The 26,031-nt window shown below is 38.4% G+C and overlaps 1 protein-coding gene across 1 annotated transcript in view; it reads right to left on the reverse strand.

Annotated features, from left to right (window-relative positions):
- Positions 1-26,031, reverse strand: part of ITGA8 (integrin subunit alpha 8) — a 179,612-nt gene that overhangs the window by 55,330 nt on the left and 98,251 nt on the right. Inside the window, exons 16-23 of the mRNA XM_036097039.2 lie at positions 19,506-19,561; positions 18,942-19,096; positions 17,560-17,697; positions 16,997-17,064; positions 15,211-15,358; positions 9,929-10,021; positions 5,526-5,605; positions 200-280 (exon numbers count right to left, since the gene is read on the reverse strand). Of these exons, the coding sequence (XP_035952932.1) occupies positions 200-280; positions 5,526-5,605; positions 9,929-10,021; positions 15,211-15,358; positions 16,997-17,064; positions 17,560-17,697; positions 18,942-19,096; positions 19,506-19,561 (819 nt within the window). The remainder of the gene's footprint in view (positions 1-199; positions 281-5,525; positions 5,606-9,928; positions 10,022-15,210; positions 15,359-16,996; positions 17,065-17,559; positions 17,698-18,941; positions 19,097-19,505; positions 19,562-26,031) is intronic.

Here is a 26,031-nt window from a genome sequence, read left to right on the forward strand (position 1 = left end):
TGAGTTAATTACCATATAGTGTTTACTCTAGTTTTCAATGGAAGTCTAATGATGGGTAGAAAAGAATGAAAATTTATAACCAAAATGAATTGTGATTGCTAATGCATTAGGAAAATTCCGTATAATTTTTACTAGTGTTTTTTCATAATTAAAGCTATTATTACAGTATAACTACTACAATGACTTGATTATTACTTACCCTCTTATTTCTACTTGAGCTACAGCAGTGATGTTGATTTGCAGGCTCACAAAATTGCTGTCTGGGTTGTCCTTGTTGGAACTAAAACACAAGGACAATATGATTTAAATATATTTTTTCAGACATGTTACAATATACAATCATAACATTCTGTAGATCAAAAGAACAACAAACATTACTAATACAATCATTCAGGAAACAATGGCATATCCATTCTACAAAATCATAACCATTTGAAAATGGAAATGCTAAGATTCTTTATGAGTAAAAGGAATGTAATAACTTTCCATGAAAAGACACCTTATCTGAAAACACAACAGACATCTAGAAAAGCTAACCCTTTTTTGTTTCAATGGCTAAACCAAGAAGGCAGCAAGCTGAGTTCATTTTCCAGCTTCTACCTTGGACGCATTCCTTACTTCTCCGTGCATCAAGTTCATTGCCCATTAAATGGGAAAGGAAGGCACAGTCAACTTCTGATTCTCCATGTTAATAAAGAAGAGAACTAGCATGGATAATCTAAGAGCAGCACATAATGGAAAAAGCGTTTGTGTTTGGCTCTGGAATGCATCACACCATACATTGTTTTGGCAGCAAATTTATCTTCCTTACGGTTTATTTCTGCAGTAATATTAAAATAAGTGTACATTCACTGCATGCTCACTGGCTGACTAGGGTGGGGGCGAGAGTGAATTGAAATCATAGCCAATGGCGGGAAGAAGCAAGACCCTAGGAATTTGGGCAGCTCATGTTAAGGCAATTAGGAGATGACATAGATGTTGTCAAGTGCATCAAGAATCTCAGGATAGAAAGTGCGTGTTTAATAATGTTTCTTTGAACAGTGGCAAAATTATTTTTAAGTCTGCTGTTTTTTTTCTCTCAAGCAAATATAATTACTATGAAACTTAATTTTTTTTTAAAAAGATTTATTTATTTATTTTAGAGAGAGAGAGCGTGGGGGGATTGAGGAGCAGAGGGAGAGGGAGAGAGAAACTCAAAGCAGATTCCATGCTGAGTGCAGAGCCCGAGGCGGGGCTCAATCTCACGAGCCTGAGCCGAAACCAAGAGTCGGACGCTTAACTGAATGTGCCACCCAGCTGTGCCTACATATGAAATTTAATTTTTAAAAAATGCATGTTAAGCATTCAGTCCTGTCAGGAAAATGAAACATGTTCTCACAAGAGGCCGGACCAGTAGCTGAGCTTTGAATGCAGACGCCATTTGCTTTTATAACCCCATTGTGCTTTCCCTAGAGTCACCCTCATATCCCAAAGATAATGCAGCTTTCAGCAAACAGATGTGGCCACACCACCACGGACAGGTCATGTTTATATCCAGGTCTCATTAAGAAGAGAAAGCCTCCTCTTTTCATCATCGACTTTCATGCAGATTCAATGATAAGCTTTCACACTGCAGTGGTGGTAATGGGGTATGTTCTGACTGGCTTTTGAAGCTTTCCAAATGTGGGAGCTGGAGAGATGATAAGAGCCGGCTTTCAAAGGAGGAGGAGACAGAATCGTTCCCACAATGCTTTTTGAAAAGCCTTGTCTGATTGTTTATACTGATAAGGCCACTTCAACCACAAACACACATAAAAGATATAAACAGGCCAATGTCAGGCTCATTTCCTGTCATGGGGCATCACGGCTAACCTTGTGATGAGTCTAGGGGGACTTGTTCATCAAAGTTTGAACCCCAGTTTCCAGGCCACTTTATTATTATCACATCTGCGGAAAATCAGTCAACTGAAGAGTTTTTTTTGTTTTGTTTTGTTTTATATTTTAATTACTGAATTGCTAACCAGCAAGAAGTCATTAAGTAATTCTACTTGTCACACATTGTGTAGTTCCAAATGCATGACGGGAAACTCTTTAGTTTAGAAATTTAAGTCTCATTGTTCCACACATTACCCAGACTTGGTTCAATTTTCTAGTTCTCACTGCTTTGCAGCAGTGGATATACAAATTAAGAAAAAAAAGTTTCACTTAAGCTGTCCCATAATGTCATTGCATTTTGTTTCCACGTGGTTGAAATGACACAATTGTCTTTACTCACAACACCCTGAAAATGTAAATAGGTGTCAGGCACTGAAATCATCTTCGGACAGAAGTCTCATTGGAAGCTGACAGAGGCTATTTTGCAAAGTAATGAGAGCAACGGCAGATGTGGAGACTAGATCTGGCCGGCTACTCAAAATTGTCCTCTGTCACACAGCCTTGTCATGACACTTGGTGCTGTAATCAACCAGTGGTATCAACAATATGTCCTGGTAAGAAAGGCACTGGGCTTGATATATAACTTAGATGCTTCCTTGACCTCTTTCCTGGAAGGAAACCTCCCTCGCTAATACCACTGCTATGTTCAAACAAGCAATCCATCACCCACCACCTGGACACTGAGCTATTTATACTGTTGGTGCTAGTTCTATGCAGGAATGATGGATTTCCTCTCCATGACTACACCCTATGTCATGCACCAAGGATAAACATGTTTTTTATTTATTGCTCTGATGCTATTTTCTTTTTCCTTACTGTTTTCTATTTTCTGTTTTCTAACATTCCCTCTGTGCTTTCTGTGGTCTTTGGAACGTCAGCAAATACAATACGATGTTCATTTCACCACGGCCGAGGAAGCATTGTCAATGACATCATGAAGACCTATTTATATGTGGGAATTGCGATCTGAGACCCACTGTACTCAGGGAGGAGAACGTTTACATGTCACACAGAGCCACGGCGTGAAGAGACCATTTAATGCAAACATTTGGTAACATGAACTATTTTAAGTTTATTAATAAATAAAGCCCCGTTTCTCTTTTGGGTTCTGTTTGTGGAAAAGGACATTAAATGTGGGTAACAGTGATCAATGTGGTCAAAAGCTTAAGAATTTAGACTTCAGAGCATTTGGTTTAATTTATTTTTGGTTTTAACACATTTAAATTGAATGCAAACTGTCCATTAAATACTTATTTATGTCCTTGGAAAGCATGTAGATAAATGCTCACCTCAGTGTTAAGTATTCTCAAACATTTTCATCTCTGAAATGTCTGTTTTGGGAATTTGATGGTTTATGTATGTCCCTGTAGCCTCTCTGGTTCTTCATTTCTGCATTTTTATATATATTTTTCAAGATAATGTTAAAATAGTCATGAGTTTCTATAGCATGTAAGCATAGAATATAATCACTGTCCATTCTTTTAGATGAAGGGGGATGTTAAAATGTGGCCATTTCTATTTTCCATCAAATTTAGCACTTCATTGCTGAATTCACTATTTGAATGATGATCTCCAGGATGGATTTGGGGAAGGCATTTAGAACATCATTTGGTGTCCTTTGCTCCTTGAGTGAATTACTAGTTGCATTCATTCTGTTACCTGTAACTGTAATCAAAAGTAAGAAGGATGTGTCAAGGAATTTGCTTTACATCTTTGTACCAGATTTTCTTTCTAAATAAAGGGTTTATATTTCATGAGAGATGTATCTTCATGTCATTGCAGGACCAATGTCACAGACAGTAATGGTGAGAAAAAGAAACTTCAGGCTACCGTCTGGAGTGATGGTGGTCCTCACTATGGAGTGCCTTTACTTTTTTTCTTTTTTTCTGAAAACTAACAGATATTTCCCAAATGAAAATATTTAGGACTACCTGAAACTTTTGGAAGATATACATTTATATCGATACAAAGAAGTGATTTAATAAGCTTTTGGTAAAATGATATTACAGAATTCATTCTGTCTGCATCTCATCACTAAGATGGGTAAAATTTTTTAAAAATCTCTAGCAGAAAATAGTAAGTTAAATTTTAAAAAAGACCTAATTAAGGTCAGAAAAGGACCTAAGGTAAGTTAGAAAACCTTCCTTCTTAGAAATCTATCATAAAATTTAGGGGATGTGGTTTGTGATATTGGTTGTAGATTTTTAAAAAAATTTTAAAAAGATTTATTTCTTTGAGAGAGAGAGAAGAGAGAGAACATGAATGGGAGGGGCTGAGGAAGAGGGAGAGAATCCAAGCAGATTCCATGCTGAGCGTGGAGCCCAACGTGGGGCTTGATCTCAGGACCCTGAAATCATGACCTGAGCCAAAACCAAGAGTCAGTTGCCTGACCAACTGCGCCATCCAGGTTCCCCTAGGTTGTAGATTTTAAAAATCTGCTATATTCTTATAGAGTTTATATACTTTTAAAAAACTCTAAACCTTTAATCAAAGCAGCTATTAAAAAGTAATCCATTGCACAAAGTCAACACTCTCCAATCACTTCTTACAGGACAGAAGGTAAGTTTAGAGATTGAGTCACACTACACACTAGTATTTGAGAACCAAACTGTAGAGACGGACTTCAGAGTTGTGTTATAGTTAGAATAAGGGTCCACCACACTGAACAAATGCTGTTTATATCAATGTTGTTCAGACATTTAAAATTGCAGACCACAAAAGAAATATATACATTTCACAGGGTATCTTACTCTACACATTTATATTTATCTAATGGATTGTTTCATGAACAGGACTCTGGTATATTACATTCTATTCAATCTCCTTTTCTTTTAATACTGGCCTGGAGCCATTAAATTGATCCCATTACTGGCTAATGGGTTGAAGTGCACAGTTGGGCTTTCATGCACACTGCTCCCTACAAGACTTCCCACTCATTATTTTCAGCCATAAGGAGCAAATGGAATAGACAGTGAAAAAATAGTTACACTTGAACATCTGTAAAGGGTCAGTCTTAGGAAAAAAGGGCAGCTACTTACCTGCTTTGGCTTGTAGTTACCAGAGAAGGCCCTGAATGAAGGCTCTGAATGAATATATGATCACACCTGCTTCCTGCCGTGGTGCTCACAATGAAACTATCAGAGACTCATTGGTTCTTGAAGAGTTAGATTTCAAGATTGCAAATGCATAATCTATGCTTTTTTGCAAAAATTTTATTCTCAGGGGTTAGCCAACCCCTGGCTGAGAGCATGGTGGGTACGTAGTAGGGGTGTTGGTGAGGGTGGGAGAAGGGAAGTGAATCAGAATGAGGAAAAATGGAGGTAAATGCGAGTGGGAGGGTACCCAGGACAAAATTTTTAGTAAAATAACTTGGCCTATAGAATAGATCTCTTTTCTAAAATAATAATAATAATAATAAATAAATAAATAAATTAATTAATTAATTTAAAAATTACAAAACTGAAATAACAGAAACAAAGGAAAAATGATCTGTGAAAGTCTGGGTTCTAATTTCAGGAGAACTTTTAAGGTTAAGGAGCTTGAAGAGTGGCCATTCATTTCACTCTCTATATTGAATGCTGACCATAATTTTAGGCACTTAAAAATCTAACCTTCTGATTTGGAGATCGAAGTTAATGCTCATGTTTGTTTTCTCAAGACGTGGAACTGCAAATCGGAGGCCCAGAGAATACTAGAAGAAAAAAATCACAAGACACTAAGTTTATGACAGGGAGGGACTTTCTACACAGCGTAAAAATCTTTTTTAAGTCATCCCTGCAAATCCCCATCCTAGATTGCTGTCCTTTTCTTTGCTTCCACCCTGGGTTGCTGAGAGGAAGTCATGTAACTAAGATGACAGGGCCCAGACAATTCAAGTCCCTGTACATTGTGGTTCCTTCCCTTCATTTAGCCCCGTATGAACTCTTCTCCGGCCACCTTCCTATGTGCTAAATTAAAAGCAACCTAAATATATGAGAGATGATTGATTTGGATAACAGTAATGCTTGTGTTTGATGCACATTTAGGTAGTCATTGAAATTATGGCTGTGAAGTCTATGCAAAGATGTGGAAAATACTTCTAATGTAATGATGACCCATAAAGAAACAGTGCAACATGTTTCACCTATTGTTTTAAAAGTTTATCGATGGAAAAATTACTGTACAGGAGTGAGGGTGTATGGTAAGAAAATATATCAGAATAACATGCTATGGTTATATTAAGGTTATGAGTGTACGGATTGTTTTTTCCACCTTTCTTTATTTTCTCAAGTTTTGAAGCCGTTCTTATTATTTTTTTAATTTGAGAACAGATTTTTAAAATGTTGGGGAAAATAAATCCAACGATAATATAAATAAGGAAGTAAAAATAAGAGCTAAGTAATTATATGATTTACTCTCCCATGTATTTTGGTAAACCTTACATGCCTTGTCTCACATAATCATGACAACCACCCCACAGGTAGGTACTGTGATTGCTGACATTTTACAATCGACCAGTAATCTGAGGGTTAGGGAAATGAAGTTCCCTCCTCCAGGTGCACAGGAAGTGAATTGTAGAGTTGGAATTGAAATTCCTGCAAACTGACTCCGGGACCTGTACTCTTCCTGGCTACTACGCTATGAGAATCAAATCAGTGATTAAAAACTTGTGTTAATATGAACCAGTAATAATATGAACTAGTAAATCTTTATTTTTATCATAAGTCATCATCATTATTTAACTAGCCCTTACTGATTGTGCTACCAGCCAGGAACTGCCCTAGTGGCTTTATATACATCATATAATTGCACTGCTCCAAATATTCCTAAACATGGGGCTTTTCGAATTTCAATGTGATTCGTCCGAGGTATCACAACTGATAAATGGCAAAGCTGGGATTCAAACCCAGGTGTGTCTAATTATTAAGCCAATGCATCCTTACGCTGCAGCCATGATGAATTCCTTTATAATAACAAATGTGCGATTTTCGGTCAGACCTCTGGGACTTTGCACATAAACTCTTCTCTTCTTTGGAAACCTCTTAAAACTTTTCCTGCTTTTTCTACTTGAAGAGGTTCTACTCACGCTTCAAAGCTCAGGAAAAAGATCCTCCTGCAATATACTGTATGGTCCCACAGGCCAGGTCAGGCAGAAATTTTCTCTTTATTCCCTATCTCCTTCTTTGCTACTCTCCTATCACTCAACCTCTGATATTGCTAATTTCAAGTTTCTTATTGAATGGGGATTGTATATTTTCATCTTGATGTTGTGAGACTCTAGCTTAGTATCAGGCATATAGAAGGGGTACAATAAAAATGGTTGAAAGAATGATGTGAAGGAGTGTGCTGTTGTTTGCACAGTTCCAGTGATGGGGATCTTACTGTATTGGGAAGAAGCCTGGCTAATGTTGGTCTTCATTATAGAACAATTGATCCTGGGACAAAGACACAACAATGATGTGACAATTTTGTATCGGTAAGAGACCCGTGTGTTTTCAACTAGAACCGAACACCAGATCTCTGGGCATTGATTCTAAAGAACCTCTGTGGGACCACTACTTTTTTGTTTTCCTGACTGAGAGATTTTGCAAGTTTTTATGAATCCTTTTTGGCACATATAGATGTTATATGAAAATGACATTACTACTTATAAATCAGAAGTAATACTTCTGAATACTAACTTGAATGTTTTATTAAATTAAAATAAAAAGTCTCTTGAAAATTATTTTTTTTAAATATTGGGACTAAAATAAATGGTCCTGGTGATTTATGATGCTTTTTAATATTTAGGACTGCTTTTACATTTGGAATTTTACTACAATCCACTGAGACTATTTTTTTTAAAGTACAAAATGAAGAAGTAAATAAATCAAAATGTTTTATAACAAAACAGAATGCAATAAAATTTGATGTATTTAAGGGCATTAAAGGGCGAGATAAGAAAGCTATTAGGTTTCTTCCACTACAGACCTCACAGATAAATGAATACAAACAATTTACTTCCTTGACTTCCAAAAATTATTTGCGGGTAAAATGGACTGACATCCTGTCACATAAACACATATGTGGTTAAGACCACACTGCCATTTTTACCCTCCACTTGGAATGTCCCCAGTGGCCAATTTTTGTTCCAAGATTATTCTTAGTTATTAATGATCTTAGATGATCTCTAGTTTAGATTTAACACTTTTAATACTGACAAAGGAATGAGCGCCTGGTCACCTCTAGTTGCAAATCCTGCCGCTACCATGTCAATTTCTTCCTCTTTGGCTTTGGGTAGACCTCTTCTCTACACCAAACTAGGTGGTTGGGTTTTTCTTGGACACTAGCAAAAGGACTTACTAGTTTCTAGATAAAAGGATTCTAATGAAAAATGTTCTAACTTCTCAGCTTAGAAATCCCATTCTATCTTTCATGGCTTCTTTTAAAAATCTCCTCTCATCTGTTATTCATTAGTTTTTATCCAAGTACTTTTCACAATTTTGACAACCGGATAGAACATGGACTTTGTGTTCAGTCCTGGTTTAAACCTTGGTTTTGTCATTCAATACCTGTGTGACTTTGGGAAATTTATTTAACATAATATTTAACATTTCTCAGTTTCTTCACCTATAACATAGGAGAAATACTCAACTCATGGGATTGTTGGTTTTGAAAATTTAATGAGATAACATAAAAGACAGAGCACCCAGTGATGGGCTTATAACACAGAGGGCAATCAGTACATGTTAGCTAATAAAAATCTGTTATAGAATTTTATCTTTCATTTAAATATTTACTTTTTTTGACCCAACAAGTGAGTTTACTAGGCTATAGCTTGGCACACTTTATAAATACCTGGGATCGATGGAATAGAGTTTATTAGGGTGTAGAAAAGCAAAAATACTATTCTAGCACAATACCCTAAAGTATAAATTGGGAATAGGTATTTCTTGATAGTTTCAAATGCTCAAATAAGTGTGAGCGATCCTGGGCTAAAAGGTTTATTTACTGCAGGACTTCTCAGCACCTTTAAAATGCAAATGTGCATGTGAATGCCCCAGAGGAGGATATGATACTCAGCATTGACCACAGAACTCCCCTTTAAAGCCGTATCTCAAGGGATCAGTACTCTTTGGAATATATTTTGGGAAGCTATTCTAATACAAACCTATGCAATTATAAATTTTTATGAAAATTTTTTCAAATAGGCCACTTTATTGATAATCATAAATACCTAATTTAAAACAGGAATATGTATGTTTAGTTTATGCAACATTTAAGTATGCAGTATTTGCAGATTTCAGAATTTTTTCTGATTTATGACTTCATAAGTATTGCCACTGAGATATTTATTACAAGAAGTTACTATGTGTACTTAAATGGCTATTGAATAAAATAAGCTTATTGTCTACAAGTCATCCTGAATGAAAAGTTCCTAAATCTGGAAACAAAGAAAAAGAAGAAGAAGAAAAACATGCCCTTATTCTTTCAAAAGCACATTACAGATCATTATTGTCTTTTGTTTTTCTTGCTACAATTTTCTGTATTATTCTTCAATTAAAATACATGGAAAATATAGACCTGGTAAAGCTAACTCAAAAGCTGGGTTATGGTAACATTTTAATATAAAAACACTGCGAATGATATTATATGGGAGGTATGTCAAAAATAAAAGCTTAATCTTCCTTGCTAAAACCTTTATGTTATTTCTTAAGTCATTTACTGAATACAAAGAAAAAATTGCAGTGACATTCAAAGAAAAAATATCCCAAGAGAAAATCTTCAGCAAAAACATCTTCATAAAGCATCTAAAAGACATGTAAGAGTAAAGTCAAAAGAGAAAGCATATAAAAGTATTCATCTTTTTGAGTTTTTAACCTCAGATTCCCTACCCTGTATAGGATAGAATGTTTAATCCACCACCCTGGTAATTTCCTGCCTAATTTGTTTTAGTTGCCAGGTGCTAACCTGCTGAGTGCTAATTGGGGAGCTTTGTACTAGCTCTCTTTAAAATTCAATTAGAACTTAGTAAGGGCTTCTGGTTTTCTCTTACATTTGTTCCTGCCACCATAGGGTTCCCAAGGTCACATACCACCATCCTGGTTATATTTTCCATCTTGTACTCACAGCTCAGTGGTCGCAGGTCCTGCAATGGGAAAGAACACCACCATTGGAGCTCAGGGGACAAATAAGTTACATCCTGTCCCAAAGGCAACTCGGGAAGCTTCTCTTGATTTCAAACACCTGTGCGGGCAACTGTGCCCAAGAATTCATGTGTGACCATTAACTCAGAAGAGAAACTTGAGAGAAAAAAAAAAAATCAAAGTTTAATTATAGGAAGAAATTGGATTGGTAAACATACTTAGTGTGTTTCCCTGAGGAGGAAAATGCTTACTACATAAAATAATGAACATTTTAGAAATTATTTTCACTATTGCTAATGTTAAATTCGGGCCATGAAGATCACAGATAAGTAAACATCACTGAACAAAGTTATTCTTGCAAAAAATGAAATGACAGGTATTAGTAGAGGATATCATATGACTCGAGGAGCATTTGCAAGAGATTTGCTCTGAACACAAACTCCTACACACCATAGTCCTAGTTTGAGATTATACAATCAATCTTAGTTCCATCCTCTAAATACCTAAGATGGGAAGAGAATACTTTTATGTTTACCTAGTGCTTCCTGCTCCCTTCCTCCCCCATATCCTATTCTTGTTAGAAAGTATAAAAACTCAAGTTTGAAGAGGCATTATTTCCCTCTAATTTACTCAGTGCCACTAATATATGCCCTGTCACCCTCATTCCCAGAGATAAGCTTGCAGTAGGAAGCTCCTTTCACAAAGGAGCAACCTTTTGGGAATTTTTGTCCCCAGAGGGGTCCAAGGAAGAGGGTTCTGAATATGAGGACCATTGGTCCATCTGTCAGCTCTACTGAAATTTCCCCATCTAAGGAAGTAATGTGACTTTTCATGTAAAAGTTTCAGAAACTGTCCTCCATTCCATTCTTCCCACTTAATTCAGAAAGACCAAGATCCAACACCAAAACAAAGAAGTGCTAAACAAACACATCCAGGTAAAGAATTTTGTAAGTAAATCATATGCTTTGAGAAAATTAACTTCAGGGAAGCAGGGGGTTTTGTATCTGTTCTATTCCCAGGGCCTAGAACAGTGTTGGGCACAAAGTAGTAAAGGGGAGATGCAGAGCCGAAGTAGCTCACACTACTTCCTAAGAGGAGTCTGAAATGAGATAGACAGAAACCCAAGTAACTATAAAATCCTCCCTCCTGTAATCAACCAGGGAGGCACGACCACTGAAAAGTCTGTTTAGACTCACGAGAAAGGAGTGAATGACTGATATCTGGAGGCAATTTAATACATGCTCTGTCCAAATAATCTGAATGACATGTTAGTATTCTAAGCAGCTAAGAAACACAGTTTCAAAAAGCTGGTAACATTCTCTCCTCTGAAAGGTAGAATTAGCATGTATTTAAATTCTTAAGGATCTGTATCTAACCCTAATTGTACAGAGAGACCTTTTGTGTTTGAATTATTAACTCAGTCCTGAAAACAGAAAAAAAGAACTCAGCAAAAGCTTTTTAAAATTTCCATGAGTCCTTTGAATATAATTCAAGGACTTAGTTTCTATAGTAAATATTTTATCTTATCTAAAGGTTAAAAGTTATATGTACATTTTTTCCAGTTTTCTGGAAATAGCTTTTTTTCACATCAATCAAAGATCTTTTCTTACCCCAGACCCTCCCACTCTTTTTCTTTTTTTAACCTTTATTTCCTTTCTCTGAGTGAAACAATGATTGTTTTTCTACATATTTCTAGGTTCTTTTCCTTAGCTGTTCCAGGGACACGCCTGCTCTAATCCATTTATAGCTCTTAAGATATTATTCATTCACTAAAAATATTTACTGTGTACCTGCTGTTTACCAGGCATTGAAAAAAAGATCCATGTCCTCACTCAATTTCCAATGATCCTAACAATTCTTTTTTTTTTTTTTTTAAAGATTTTATTTATTTATTTGACAGACAGAGAGATAGCAAGAGCAGGAACACAAGCAGGGCGAGTGGGAGAGGGAGAAGCAGGCTTCCCGCCGAACAGGGAGCCCGATGTGGGACTCGATCACAGGACCCTGGGATCATGACCTGAGCCAAAGGCAGACGCTTAACGACTGAGCCACCCAGGCGCCCGATCCTAACAATTCTAATAAGTAATCACAAGCAATTGTAACAAGCAATGGAAACATAATCAGTGCAGTTGGAGTTTTAGAATAGGAGAGAGTCATAGTGATAGGGAAGTTATGCACCTAGATTTAAGGACCAGAGCAGCGCCCCCGCCCCCCGCCAAGAAGTGACATCAAAGCTGCTGGGGGACAGTGCAGATCAGTGGCTCAGAGCCCGGGATCAGACCTAACAGTGGAGGTGTGAGTCTCGGTTCTGCTCTATACTAGCTGTGTAACTTTGGGCATGTTACTGAATTTCTCCTCGTCTATCAAGTGGGGGATATGGACAGACTTGCTGTTTCTCTATAAGGCTGTTATGGGGATTAAGTAAATTAAACCCATATAAGATCTCAGAGCAGTGCCCAGCCCATCTCAATTGCTCAATAAATGTTTGCAGCCTCAATCATGACCGAGCTGAAGCCTGAAGGATAAACAGAAAGGAGTAAGCTGGATATGGGGGAGGAGGGAGTGCAGTTGGTGCGTCCAAGAGAAGGAACAGCAGCTGCAATTTCTGTGGCAAGAGAGCACATGGGTATTACAGGAACCGGAGACAAAATCAGTCCTGCTGGAATTTAGGGTGTGGGGTAAAGGAAAGAATCAAAGCCCCGTCATGAGGCTAAAGGAGTAAACAGGGGCGATAGAATTAAGGGCCTTGTTAGTTATTGGAGTGATTTGGATTTTATCCTAAAAGGGATGGGGACCTAGTGAGGGTCTTCAGCAAGAAGCAGCAGGGTCAGATTTACATGGTAGGGAGAGGAGTACCCTGTGTGGAGGCAGGCAGGCAGCGAGATGAGTTAGAAGACTGTGGTCATCTCAGTAAAAGATCACGCCAGCCCAGATGAAGGCAGTGACAGTGGCAGTTGGGTGGAGAGAAGAGACGAACTGGAGAGCCCGGGGCTGAGTGGGCTGTAAAAACGAGGTGGTTACCGGTGCCATTCTCTGAGACAAGAAATGGGAGTGGGGGAGAAGCGTGAGTTTGGGAAGATGACAAGCCTAGTTCTGGACACGCTGAATGTGAGGTGGGTGTGAGGCCAAGAAAGGCAGCATGGGAGGTCCCCCATGTAGCCAAATTCACAGACGGAAAATCGAACGGGGCTTACCAGGGGCTGGGGGAAGAGGGACTTAGTGTTGGGTGAGTACAGGGTCTCCATTTGGGAAGATGAAAACGTTCCGTGCTAGGTGTTGCACAAGAAGGCACAAGAAGGTACTTAATGCCACTGAACTGCACATTTAAAAAAAGTGGCTAAAATGGTAAATTTTATATTATATCTATTTTACAGCAATACTAATATCAATAAGAATCATAATATAAAGCGCATAGGCCCTTATTAGAAAAAGTCAGCAAAGAGAAGTATGAAGTCTGGCTCAGTGAAGGTTTCCAGAGAAAGAGATGGTCAACATCTACATTTTCGAAAAGATGAATGTTTTTAACAAAAGAATAACAAAACTTACAATCAGATAATCCTAATATGTTTCCCCCTGGAGAAAAATGTCTAAAAAAAAAAAAAAAAAACTTGAACTGAGTTTAAATAAAAAGGTACACAAAACCTCAAACTGCTTAAAAACAAAGAATAAATTAGAATGTGGCTTAGTCATGTGAAATTCAAAGACTGAGCTAAATCTCTGCCCAAGGGAAATTGATGGAAGAAAAATAGTTAAGGACTTCTTTGAGATTATGGATAATGTCTGTTGTAATGTTTACAGCCAAAGATAGAAGCGATAAACGTTCTCCCATATTTTCCACGCAACAAAGTGAACAGTAAACTGGATGTTTTGCTAAAAGAACATTTTAGAATAGATGCTTTGTTTAATGAAGTCAGGGGTGGAGGGACATGAAGGAATCAAATGAAAATAGGAGCGGAGCCCTGGAATATTTTTAAAAATAACATACTTGAACTTTTTTGTTTGTTTATACAGTATTTGTGCGTGAGTGTGTATAGGTGATCTTTTTCTACAAATTTCTGCAACAGAAACTCGTGATGATTTTATGACTGCCAAAGATACACGATTATTACTCACCTGGGTTTATTTTTTTTACCAAGAAGATAATTTAACCAACACATAAACCACAAGACTAGAGGTGTGAGTAGAGGATTTTGCATTCCTTACGTTTTTAAATGCCTATAAAGTATCAACACCACAACAACTTGCTAACATCTCTTTAGAGGAATTATTCTTCATTGAAGTATGTAGTCATTAGAATGCTCAAACTCCTCGGAGTCTGTGGTATTTGGAAACCAGCAGACAGTTAACAAACCGTAGTTAAAGGACTAAACCCATCAGCATGTCCTGAAGGAGCTCCCGTTGTGCCTGGTTCCCGTGAAAGAGTGTTAGGCTGGGTCTCTACTCTTGATTGTACATTTCTGTACATTTCTGAAGACGAAGCACTCTCTCCGTTATCCTGCACTGTATTTATAATGGTTTTTTAGACCAAGTGGTTAAAAGCACAGCAGAACCTGAGGATGCCCTGAGTGAGAAGATTCATGGTCTGATAAGGAAAGATTATAAAAAACATTGTTGTCAGTTTAATAAATGGTGGCATTGGCTGACCCACAAATGACGAAGACCTGGCTTTTCTTGGTCCCGGTCCCAAAAAGGTGGGCCACGAAGGAAGAAAAATGAACGTGTTTCCTTTCCAGTGCCTGTCTTGGCTGTTATCAGTGCTCAGCTGGGACTGGTCGGACCTTCCTCCGTAAGCAGTAATGAAAACCAGACCTCCTGGGACCCTGCTTGAAATGTAAAGGAACTAAAAACAAAGGTCTGAAAACAGCCAGCGAGGGTGGGAGTGAGCAGGGGAATCAAGCTGATAGATCGCATTAGGGAGCTTCTCCTTTCAGCCAGTTGTATTCTCTTCCTTGCTTCAGCTCTCAATCTTTGGCCAATTTATCTCTGCACTATGGCCAAGAAAGATATGAATACTGATTAAGATCACCCCCCTTCCTGGCTCATTGTTATTATGATGACCAAAGTAAAGTGCCTTTTTGTCCTCCTTTATTTGGGAAGAAAGTCTCAGCTAAGATGGCTCTACTTAACATCGATTTGACTCCCAATATATAACTAGCTCTTTTCCTACTTCGAATAATGTGCAAGGCATTACCTTGTTGCTGCGTTCAATCCCAACATAATCTGCCGCTTCTGGTATTATCACAAAGAGTTCAGCTTCGTAGGCACCTTCTCCTTCGTTTCTTGCATTGATTATGAGCGTAAGATGATTTTCATCTCCAATGATGACCTGATGCTTATCTCTAAAAACGCAGTTTAAAAGGAATATTAGGTACCATACTTCTCTGGATTCGTAGATACCTTATTTAAGGACTTGGAAGAAAAGAAGAAAGATGTGGGAATATACGACTTGGACAAGAAGATGGTTCATCATGAGGGTCTGGTGAGAAGAACTGAGAGAACCACATCTGTATGGGCAGGGCAGGAAAACATTCTGGTAGTGTTTAACAATGAGTTCTCAAAAAAAAAAAAAAAAAGAAAAGAAAAGAAAAAAAAGGGGAATACCAATTTGTAGCTGATTTCAATTTTTGAAATTTTCATTTGCTGATTCCAGGGGCGTCAATTTCAGGCTACTGACCTACTTAATCTGCCAGCAAAAATTCCAGGAAATTTGACAGTTGGCTCACAAGCCAGGATGAGGCCGCTGCAGCACATCACTGAACACACACAACACTGAACTCGCCCAACAGAAGAAGAGCAGTGGGAGAAAAGGGAGAGATGGTTTAGAAATGAATAAGGGAGGGGGTTGTGAATGCCAAGTGAACCGTAAGAGGGAAGAAAGAGGCAGGTAAAATAAGATCTCAAATGGCTGACTGAGGATTTCGAGGAAATTTAATTCTCTCCAAACCTCAAACTGAGCCAATATTTGGAAATGCCTTTTGACACTTTTGACCCTTAATCAAAGCTATTGCTTTGGATACTGGCTAAACTGGGAAGTTTGGGGAAAAAGTCCCCTGAAAGGTTGCCAAGCAGATTCCAAACACTGGTGGTGGATGGGCCTTGGGTGTGTGTGTGTTGGGGTGTGAGGAGCATGAGTCTGCTTTCTCAAACAGAGGATGTTTTATTTTGGTCTCATTTCTTTCCATAACAAAATGTAGTGCAGTTACCAGTGCTGGATTGGTGACTCTCCATTACAGGCAACTGGGAGGCCCTTTGATTCTTTCCTTTTTTTTTTTTTTTAAAGACTTTTTATTTATTCAGAGAGGGGGAGAGAGAGAGAGAGAGAGCATGAGCAGGGAGGAGGGGCAGAGGGAGCCCCACTGACCAGGGAGCCTGACAACAGGGCTCCATCCCAGGACCCCGGGATCATGACCTGAGCCGAAGGCAGACACTTAACCGACTGAGCCACCCAGGGGTCCCGAAGCACTCTGATTCTTAATTTGATTTTGGGACACCTTGTGCTTTACTCCACAGAGTGCCATTAATTTTTCTTTTTTCAGAAAATTAAAAAGTTGATTTCATTTTGACAATTTTAAGGATGCTTTTGAGTCATGAGGTGCTGCAAAAGCTAGTTTGGGTAAGGTGTAGATACAACCAGCCTGAGTCTCGGCTCCCAGGACTGAGGCAAGTACACACAACCTGAATCACCCCCCACCCCCCGCCCAGAGGGGCTCACTTTGAACAAGCACTTTTTCCCCCACTTTTGCTGAAAGATGAAACAGCCCAGGCAAAATCTTAGGGTATGTCACTTGATACCAGTGACAAAGAACTGACCCAAACACAGGCTAACCCAAAGTGTAGCCAAGCTCAAGAATTTCATGCAGAGTATTTTTTTTTTTTTTTGGTAGTAGTAGTTGGGAGTGTATACTTTCTCCAGAGAAGCTTTAAATAAACACCTGTATTCCATTAGATAAAGCGCACGTTTATTTATTTAAACTTACGGTCTAGCTGACAGCTTCAAGTCAGGAATGCACACGTTGTCTTTGCCACAATCCACCAGGATGTGAGCCTGTGTTGTGCAAACGGGCATCAGGATTAATCTGGGAAAAGCTGAATCACATCCTTTTTCTTGAAAAGTATGAACGATTCCACAAATTAAAGCAAAGCCTTCATTCCACTTGGCGGCCTGATTTGGCCCCGCTAGACACCCTAGGCTAGGCAGTGATCCCCCAACACGGCCTCGTTGACATCATAGCCCGATTCCCCTTCCTTCTGCCGTGTCCCTAAAGAAGGCCACTCTGGCGGTGTTTTGAGGATCACAAGCTGTATTTCCTCCCTTAACAGCCACAGTTTGAACAAATTAAATCTCGGCTGCTCAAGGGGAAGGACTTCTGAAAACACGACGATGCAGTGTTTCAGGAAACACGTTAGGAAAATCTCCCCAGTGGGACGAGCTGGTGTGCAGGAATGCAAACGCAAGAGGCTGGGTTTGGTGTTAAAGCCACAGGAGCGATGCCCGGGGGCCTGACTGGGAATCAACCATCCCAGATTGTCAGGGACCTACCTGTTGGGTCACGGTGTTTTCCATGTAGTAATTCAATATCGGTTGCACTTCTGGGCCTTCTTTAAAGGTGGATTCATCCAAACTGTAATTCAAGCTAATGTTGATTGGAGATAATTTATCTCGGAATTCAGTTTCATCCTAGGGAAAATAATCACACGCTCAAGGAAGTCTCCAGGAAATAGCTACAAGATGTTAGCCCTTGAAAGGCAGGCGACATTTGACTTCAGCCAGTGGAAGTGAATGGTCAGGTGATTATCACGGCAGCAGGCTTAGGTTCATGTGGGATGTGGTAGGCAGCTTAATTAATACACGTTCGGGGCTGAAATCGTTTAGGGCTGGGGCTTCATTGAAATATATGCTTTGGGAGTCAGTCTTCAGGTTCCCACCCAGATGGGTCAAATTGCAAAGGAAAAAAAAAAAAAACCCTACTTATATACGTAATAGGTGTCATGGAAAGTTTCGTGAATTGGGATTTTTGTTTTCGTGAGGTTGGCAGCATTTACGAGTCCTCGTGGGCTCAGGTGGAGAAAACATCTTGATTCTCCTCCTGTCTTGTCATCTCTTTAAGCTTGCATGAACTTCAAAACACCTTCAGTGCCCTTGAAGCTCCCTCAGAAAATGAAACAGAACCCGCTTCAGAGTGGAGGGGGTAACAGAAACAGAGGTCCTGAGCACACAGGAACACCTCAGACCACGCAGAGGAAATGCCACCTTCAGATGTGTGCCAGTCACGGTCATAATGAGACTCAAGAGTCATGCGCCTAGCTTTTCATTCTAGAGCATTCTAGAGCGCGTTTGTGAACTCTGCCCTCACTGGGTTCTCTCACCCCCTCACTAAGTCCCGTTAAGGGAGGAGACAAAACGAGAGAGAGAGTGATAAACCCCACAACTGCTCAGAAGCTGGAATAATAGTGTTATAAATATTTTGGCTCTTCTATTTCATGGTAGGCTTTGGAGTTATTGTAAATATACAATTCTTTAAAAATATAATTATTAATTACTTTCAATAAAAGTGTTGAATTGCCTAAACGTTTTCCTGAGTTGGCTCTGAAATGCGCATTGATAACATCTGGCCAAACATAACTCACGTTTATGGTTTTTTTGGGAGGGAGGCGGTGAAAAATGAAAACCACCCGAGTTAGTACCAGTATCAGGATAGTGTGCAAGACAGAAAGAAGCCTTGGGAATGAACAGCCACACACCATCAGGTCAGCTGCCTTGGAGCTCAAGAATGGAGCGAGGGGCCTTGTAATAAAGTTTGCTCCTATAAAAGGAAAATAGATGTGGATCTCTGTGGACAAGTATGATGATTCAATAGAGAAAAATGGTTGGAATTTGAATCTGAACGTTAGAGGCCAGAAAGGTGATTCTGGAACACTTACTCGGAGGTAAACGACAAAATCCTGGCAGTGGAGGGATTTCTGCCCCTTTATGGGAAGGGGGAAGATGCGATGGGACTGATGGTTGTCGAGGAAGAGCGTGCGCTTAATGGCTCCTTTTTGTTTTAGGGAGTCTACGTGCACCTCAGCAGTCAAGCCTAGGGACCGAAATAAAGCAAATATAATCAGGAAAGGAAATGTATTCAGTGAATGCAGTGCTTGAATGAATTTCTATTTCAACTTGCTTACTAAGAAAACATTGTTTTCATAGTTGGATCAAAAACAATACACGAGCTGAAAAAAAGTTTTAGAAAATACTCTCCAAACTGAGAACCTTGTTTTGTAATGGTTTTACAGTCATTCCCCCCCATTATTATATTTGTTTTTAAAGATAACATTAATGCCAATCATTCAAGTAGTAGTTTTGTAGAAGTTTCCATACATACAATAGAAATCTTGATATTAAGAAAGGGCTCTTTCAAAGTTTTCTATGGTCTGTGCCGAGAAATGCTTATTGTTAACTTTTCTTGGTATAGTACAGGAGCGTAAAAATGAAAACATGCTCACCTATTGGATTTGAAATGCTCTGGCCTGTTACAGATGCACATACTCTTAAAGAGAAGCTAAGGAAAATAAAGAGTCAAGTTAGTAAAGTTTTGAATCTGAAGTAGAAATCTTACTTTATCTCACCCAAGATAAAATGAATACATCATTTTTCCTCTGTACTTCTCATTATACACACGCACAGGTAACTAAAGATACATATATACGTAAAATCTATCATCTATTATCTATCTATCTATCTATCTATCTATCTATTGGCCACAACACTAATACAATCAAGATGGGTAACATTAATACATCGGAAGGTAATACTTTAAAGTATTCCTAGAAGGTAACTGATTTAATCAATGGATTAAGTAATCAATTACTTGCTGCTTTTATTCCATAAATACATAAGAACATTGTCCCTGTGTTAGGGAGGGAAGAATTAGGCATATAGGAGGGGAACAGCTAGTGGTAGAGCCCGGGGATGAGCAAGAACATGAGTCCATTTGAGGAACCCACAGAAATTCAGTTTGGTTGGACCGTTGGAGCAAGGCAGGGAAGCTCGAGGAGGCCAGGCTGGTTGGGTTGGTCTACAGGGAACAGGGCTTTGAAAGTCATGTTAAAGAGTTTGGACTTCATCCTAAGAGGCACGGAGCACCATGGGATGATTAACCCACATCCCCACTCGGCTTAGGAGGAGGAGGGAACCTGGTGGTAACTTGCTAGGTGTGGGTGAAATTTGAGGCAGAGATCCTACAGGAGGGCGGTGGGGGGGCGGGTAGAGAAAGAACGTGAGTTGCTGAGCATGGCTGTCTCAAGCTAGGTAGGCACAATGATGTGGTGTGTAGACACAATAAAGAGAGGGCAGACATGCACAAGAGACATGTTATAGTTTTGCCTAGAACATGATCTAAACTCAATCCAGAGAGACATCTGCCATGGCTTGTAGGATGACCTGCCCTGGGACCTGCTCTGTGGCCAAAGACGGAACGAGAAATGACCAGTCGTCTCTGTCTGACTTTGCAGCACGTGCTCACGTCCCTCCTGAAACATGTCAAGCCCTAAAAAGCCAGCATTCAAGAGGGGGCTTTTTCACATTTCCAAGAAAGTGAAAATATAAGAAAATACTTAAATATGATTTAAAGACAGTCTTAATGATTTTACTAATAAGATAACTATGGTAGGATTGGAATATTTCGACAGCATCCCAAAGCTGTAAATAATCCCTAATCATACTTTAATTATGTGTCAGCTTCCTGCGTGGAATATAATGAAAATGTGTCACATCTGGGACTCATCTATCTGCCGTGACCTCAGTCAGTGTCTCCCCTCAGGGTAAATAATTTGCCACATGCCATTAAAAGCCAATAGTTTCCTGAGATGTTTCTGCTATTACAAGTGCTTGTACCACTTCCCCTGAGAAATCACAAATTTCAGCCCACTTCTACTTCAATTAGAATTATTTAAGAAAGATGGAATAGTTGACCCTATCTTTAGATTCTGCAGCATATCTGGCTTTCAAAATCGAATTTTTTTTCTGTGTCCCTCTTTTTTTTTTTTGGGAGTACCTGGTTGCTTGTCAAAATCAGAGACAAAGTTCATTAACTTTTACAAGAGAAATTCCTATTTGTAATGAAATCATCAGCCTATGTAAATTAAAATAATTTTATATATGGTATTTTGTTGAACATGAACAATTCAATAGTAATAAAGTTTTTGGAAGAGAAATAAATTAAAGATCTGGAGGTGAACCTTATTTTTTCTTTGTGAGAAGGTGTTTGATGGACAAACGGATTAGCAGCTGATTTATGAATGATACCAATTACATGTCAGTGTTGTTCTATATTTCTTAGTTCTCCCTCTCTGTTACCTCCCTATCATTAGCTGGATGACTGTGACTTTTTTCATACAACTTTAAAATAACTGCTATAACTTACTGAATTGTTGATAACAACACCTCAGCCTAAACCTGCCAGTTTCTAGATGTCTTTCATAGAAAAGAGTCACCGAGTCAAAACATTCCAAGCACCTTGTTCTGATCTAAAAGGAAAACCTCAAAATCTCATAGTACTGAACCAAAATATTCATTCTTTTTAAGAAAAGTTTTATTATTGGGGTGCCTGGCTGGTTCATTCTGTAGAGCATATGACTCTTGATCTCAGGGTCCTGAGTTCAAGCCCCACATTGGGTGGGAGCCTACTTAACAAAAAAGACATAGTCCTATCAGATATCAAAAAATGTTATGAAGTTACGATAAATAAAACATTATTAATAAAATTTTTATTATTGAAATATAGTTGATATATAATGTTATATTTGTTTCAGGCAAATAACACAATGATTCGACAACTCTATATCTTACTCAGTGCTCACCATGGTAAGTGTAGCTACCATCTATCACCATACAAATTTAAAACAAATTTTTGACTCTATTTCCTATACTGTCTTTTTCATCACTTTTATTTATTTATTTATTTTATAACTGGAAGTCTGTACCTCTTAATCTCCTTCATCTATTTTGCCTATCTCTCTTACCCCTCCTCTCTGCCAACTACCTGTTTGTTCTCTGTATGAGTCTGTTTTTTTTGTTTTGTTTTGTTTTTTAGATTCCACATATAAGTGAAATCATGATACTTGTTTTCTCTGTCTGACTTATAATAACTTAGCATAATATCCTCTAGGTCCATCCATGTTGTTGCAAATGGCAAAATCCCATTCTTTTTTTTTATGGCTGAGTATTCTTCCACTGTAAATATATACACCACATTTTCCTTATCCACTCATCTATGGAGGGACACTTGGGTTGCTTCCATATCTTGGCTATTGTAAATAATGCTGCAATAAACATAGAGGTGAGTGTATCTTTCTGAATTTTAGTGTTTTTGTTGAAATATTCATTCTGAATTTAGCAAAATATACATTGTACATAAACCTACACATATATTCACTATGTGTTTTATATACCAGAGAATTGGGTCCACTCACAGGTCTATATCTAATTATGAAGTACCCTTGAGTTGTCAGGGAAAGCTGTGATCTAAAATTAATTAGAGTTAAATTGCAAACTTGAATTTATGATCACATTCAATATGGTACATTAGTCTGAATAGGTCTGATTGGAAATACATCAGAAGTCAGGGCGATACATGACAAATCCTCAGACACCAGCCCTGACTCAATGCACAGTTAGAATAATGATACTGTGATTTAACGGTGTGCATAGCCATGCATGATGGAAAAAGAATGAGGTGGATATGAAACAGGATTTAAAAGTACAAAGCAATTCACTTTTCTTTTTTTTTTAAGTTTATTTATTTACTTTAAGTAATCTCTACACCCAATGTGGGGCTCAAACTCACGAGCCCAAGATTAAGAGTCGCATGCTCCTCTGACTGAGCCAGCCAGGCGCCCCTCATTTTTCAGTCTAAGCACTTTAATTCGATTTCAGTGACAGCAAATATTTTGCATAAAGTTAGGCATATTGGAAAAGGTTTTCTTACATTTGAAAAGTTGATAGTGATGGTCTTTCACATTTGTCGAAAGAAATGTTTTACTAAATACTTTTTTAATTGATTAATAACGATATTAATATTTATTGCGCCAGTTTTATTTTTATTTTTATAATTTGGCAATGCCAGTAGCAGATACTTTATAAAACTACACAGCCGTTTGAAAGATGCAGAAATTTACACTGATGGACACGAAGAACTATTTCCCAGTTAAGCTTCACTTAAATGGTTTTCAAACATAGAATACAAGGTTATATCAAATACAGACAAAAACTCTAGGAAAGCAAATTGACAAATGCCTGTCAATCATTTTGGAAATACTGATCTAAATTCCTAAAATAAATTTAAAAACTATCGAAGAGACACATTGTAGACTGAACCAGCTGTTAACTTCCATCTTCAAGTACCCTGAGCCACCATTAATTCCAAATTTTTGCATGTGAAGACGAAATGTTTTTCAGAGAATACATATGATAGAATGAAATAAATAATTATAAAGACATATATTTATTCATTTGCCCACAGAACAAATTTCATCTTACCTTAATAATATGGTTTAAATGCAATAAGGAAAACAGCTCATGAAAAGAAACATTTTCTTGTAACAAAGTAATACTCTTTCCATAAAACCAAACAGACCCCGTATCTGTTAAAAATACTTAAATTTCATTAAAAAAAAAACCCTAAAGATTCTTAGAAAAAATGAACTAGTTTAAATTGCACTTTATAGGGGTGCCTGGGGGGCTCAATCGGTTAAGCGTCTGCCTTTGGCTTAGGTCATGATCCCTGGGTCCTGGGATCGAGTCCTTCATCGGGCTCCCTGCTCCGCAGGAAGCCTACTTCTCCCTCTCCCACCCCCTCTGCTTGTGTTCCCTCTCTCGCTGTGTCTCTCTCTGTCAAATAAATAAATAAAATCTTTAAAAAAAATTTAAATTGCACTTTATATCAGAGCGTGCCACACCAGATACTTGAAAGCATCCAGTGTAGGGTCCATTCAGTTGTGAACGTGGGAACACCAGACTCTTTGGGGAAATACTGAAGTCTTAGCACTCTTGCCCAAGGAGCTCCCACAGTTCATTTCAATGAATCATGCCAGGGTAACAACAGACGCTGGCTCTTTCACATATTTTCTCAGATCAGGTTTTCATTATAATACGTTATGGTTTTAAACCATCTAAAAATGTGCTTAGGGCATTTCCCAGCTACTTTCAAAAACTGGTAAAGGAGAGGACACGCCTCCCAGAATTGGGGAGCGCCCAGCAAAGGACATTTTTTCAAAGATTTCTTCAGGGTCCTCCTCACACCCCCACCCCCACCCCCGACCTCCACCGTCGAAGGTTTTGACTCTGGCATGAACTCCTGTCAAAAGGCCATCAACAACATGCTGAGATTGGGTGGAAATAAGTTCTCTGGGTCAACACTGGTTTGTTCTGCATTCTGACTGAACATCCTGTCTGAGTTAGACCACACCTTCTGGAAAATGAGGGCAAATCTCAAACACTCCAAGTATTTGCTGATTTTTCAGAGGATACACCCTGTTGGCATTACCCAATATGACAGACTTCTGACCCTTGAGGACCCATGTACTGAGAAACAAAGTGGCATATTCTCAAGCTTTGTTACAACTGAATTCCATTTGTAGTTCCTTCAGATGACCAGCAAGGTTGAGAAGGGACACTTTCAAAAGGGATAGAAATCATGTTCTCCCACGGCCTACCAAAGGAACCACAATGCTACTAATATTCATGATAATGAGATCAGGGCCACAACAATAGAGTTGGGAGTACAAAAATTGCTATTTTTATAATGTTTGCCTTTTGTCTAATTGTGCGCACTAAATCACAAAACGGACGTGTGTTTTTAGTACAGGAAACCGAGCGATTTCACCGAAGCCTGACTATTTAAAAAAAAAAAAAAAGTCTGGAAAGGGGTATCCATAAGCTATGCAAATGTAAGAGTCAAGGTATTTTATTCTATTTTCAGTTTGGTTAGTATTTGTTAGCATGCCAAGAATCCCGCTCTCTTTTGAGCAGGAATTTCCGCAAATGTTTTTATGCTTCTCCTCTCACTTGGAGCCTGTAGACTGGAGAAGTAGCCTTCAAGTAATAAGTTAACAACAAAAGATCGGCATCATGTGATAGATCCTTCTTGTTTTTGTTTCAAAAGACTATTTTTTCTATATCTGTATTTGTTTCTATCTCTATATATAGAAAAACATTAGTGTACATTCATGCCTCCCATTCCAGATTAGCACCACAAGAAATATTCTAGCTTTCCTCCTTTCTGTATTTGTACCTTTCTTCTCTGACATTGAGAAATATTGCTGCCATTATCCTCATCATATTTGCTTGCATCTTCAATGTCTCTGAGTATTGTTATCTTAAAAAATTTTTTTGAGCGTAGCTGAAAAAAATGTTACATTAGCTTCAGGTGTACAATAGTGATTTGACAAGTTTATACATCATGCTATGGTCACCGCAAAGTATAGCTACCATCTGTCCCATTACATCGCTATTATAATGTCATTGACTACATTCCTCATGCTCTGCTTTTATTCTTGTTACTTACTCATTCCATAATTGGAAGCCTGTATCCCTTTCCCCCTTTTACCCATTTTGTCCAACCCCCACCCCCTCTGGCAACCATCAGTTTGTTCTCTGTATGTATAGTTCTGTTCTGCTTTTTGTTTGTTTATTCATGTTTTTTAGATTCCATTTATGAGTGGAATCATATGGTATTGGTCTTTCTCTGACTTATTTCACTTAAAGTGATACCCTCTAGGTCCATTCATGCTGTCTCAAATGGGAAGATCTCATCTTTTTTTTTATGGCTGCATAAAATTCTTGTGTGTGTGTGTGTGTGTGTGTGTGTGTGTGTGTGTGTGTGTGTGTGTGGAGAGAGAGAGCGCAACGTATTGTATATATTGTAATTTGTATATATGGTAGTATTTTATATATGTAGTAATTATCTCTCTCTCTCTATATATATATCTATATCACATTTTCCTTATCCATTCAGAAAGACTAAGTCTTTGT

This window comes from Halichoerus grypus, chromosome 6 (assembly GCF_964656455.1).
Source record: "Halichoerus grypus chromosome 6, mHalGry1.hap1.1, whole genome shotgun sequence".
Lineage (NCBI taxonomy): Eukaryota > Metazoa > Chordata > Mammalia > Carnivora > Phocidae > Halichoerus > Halichoerus grypus.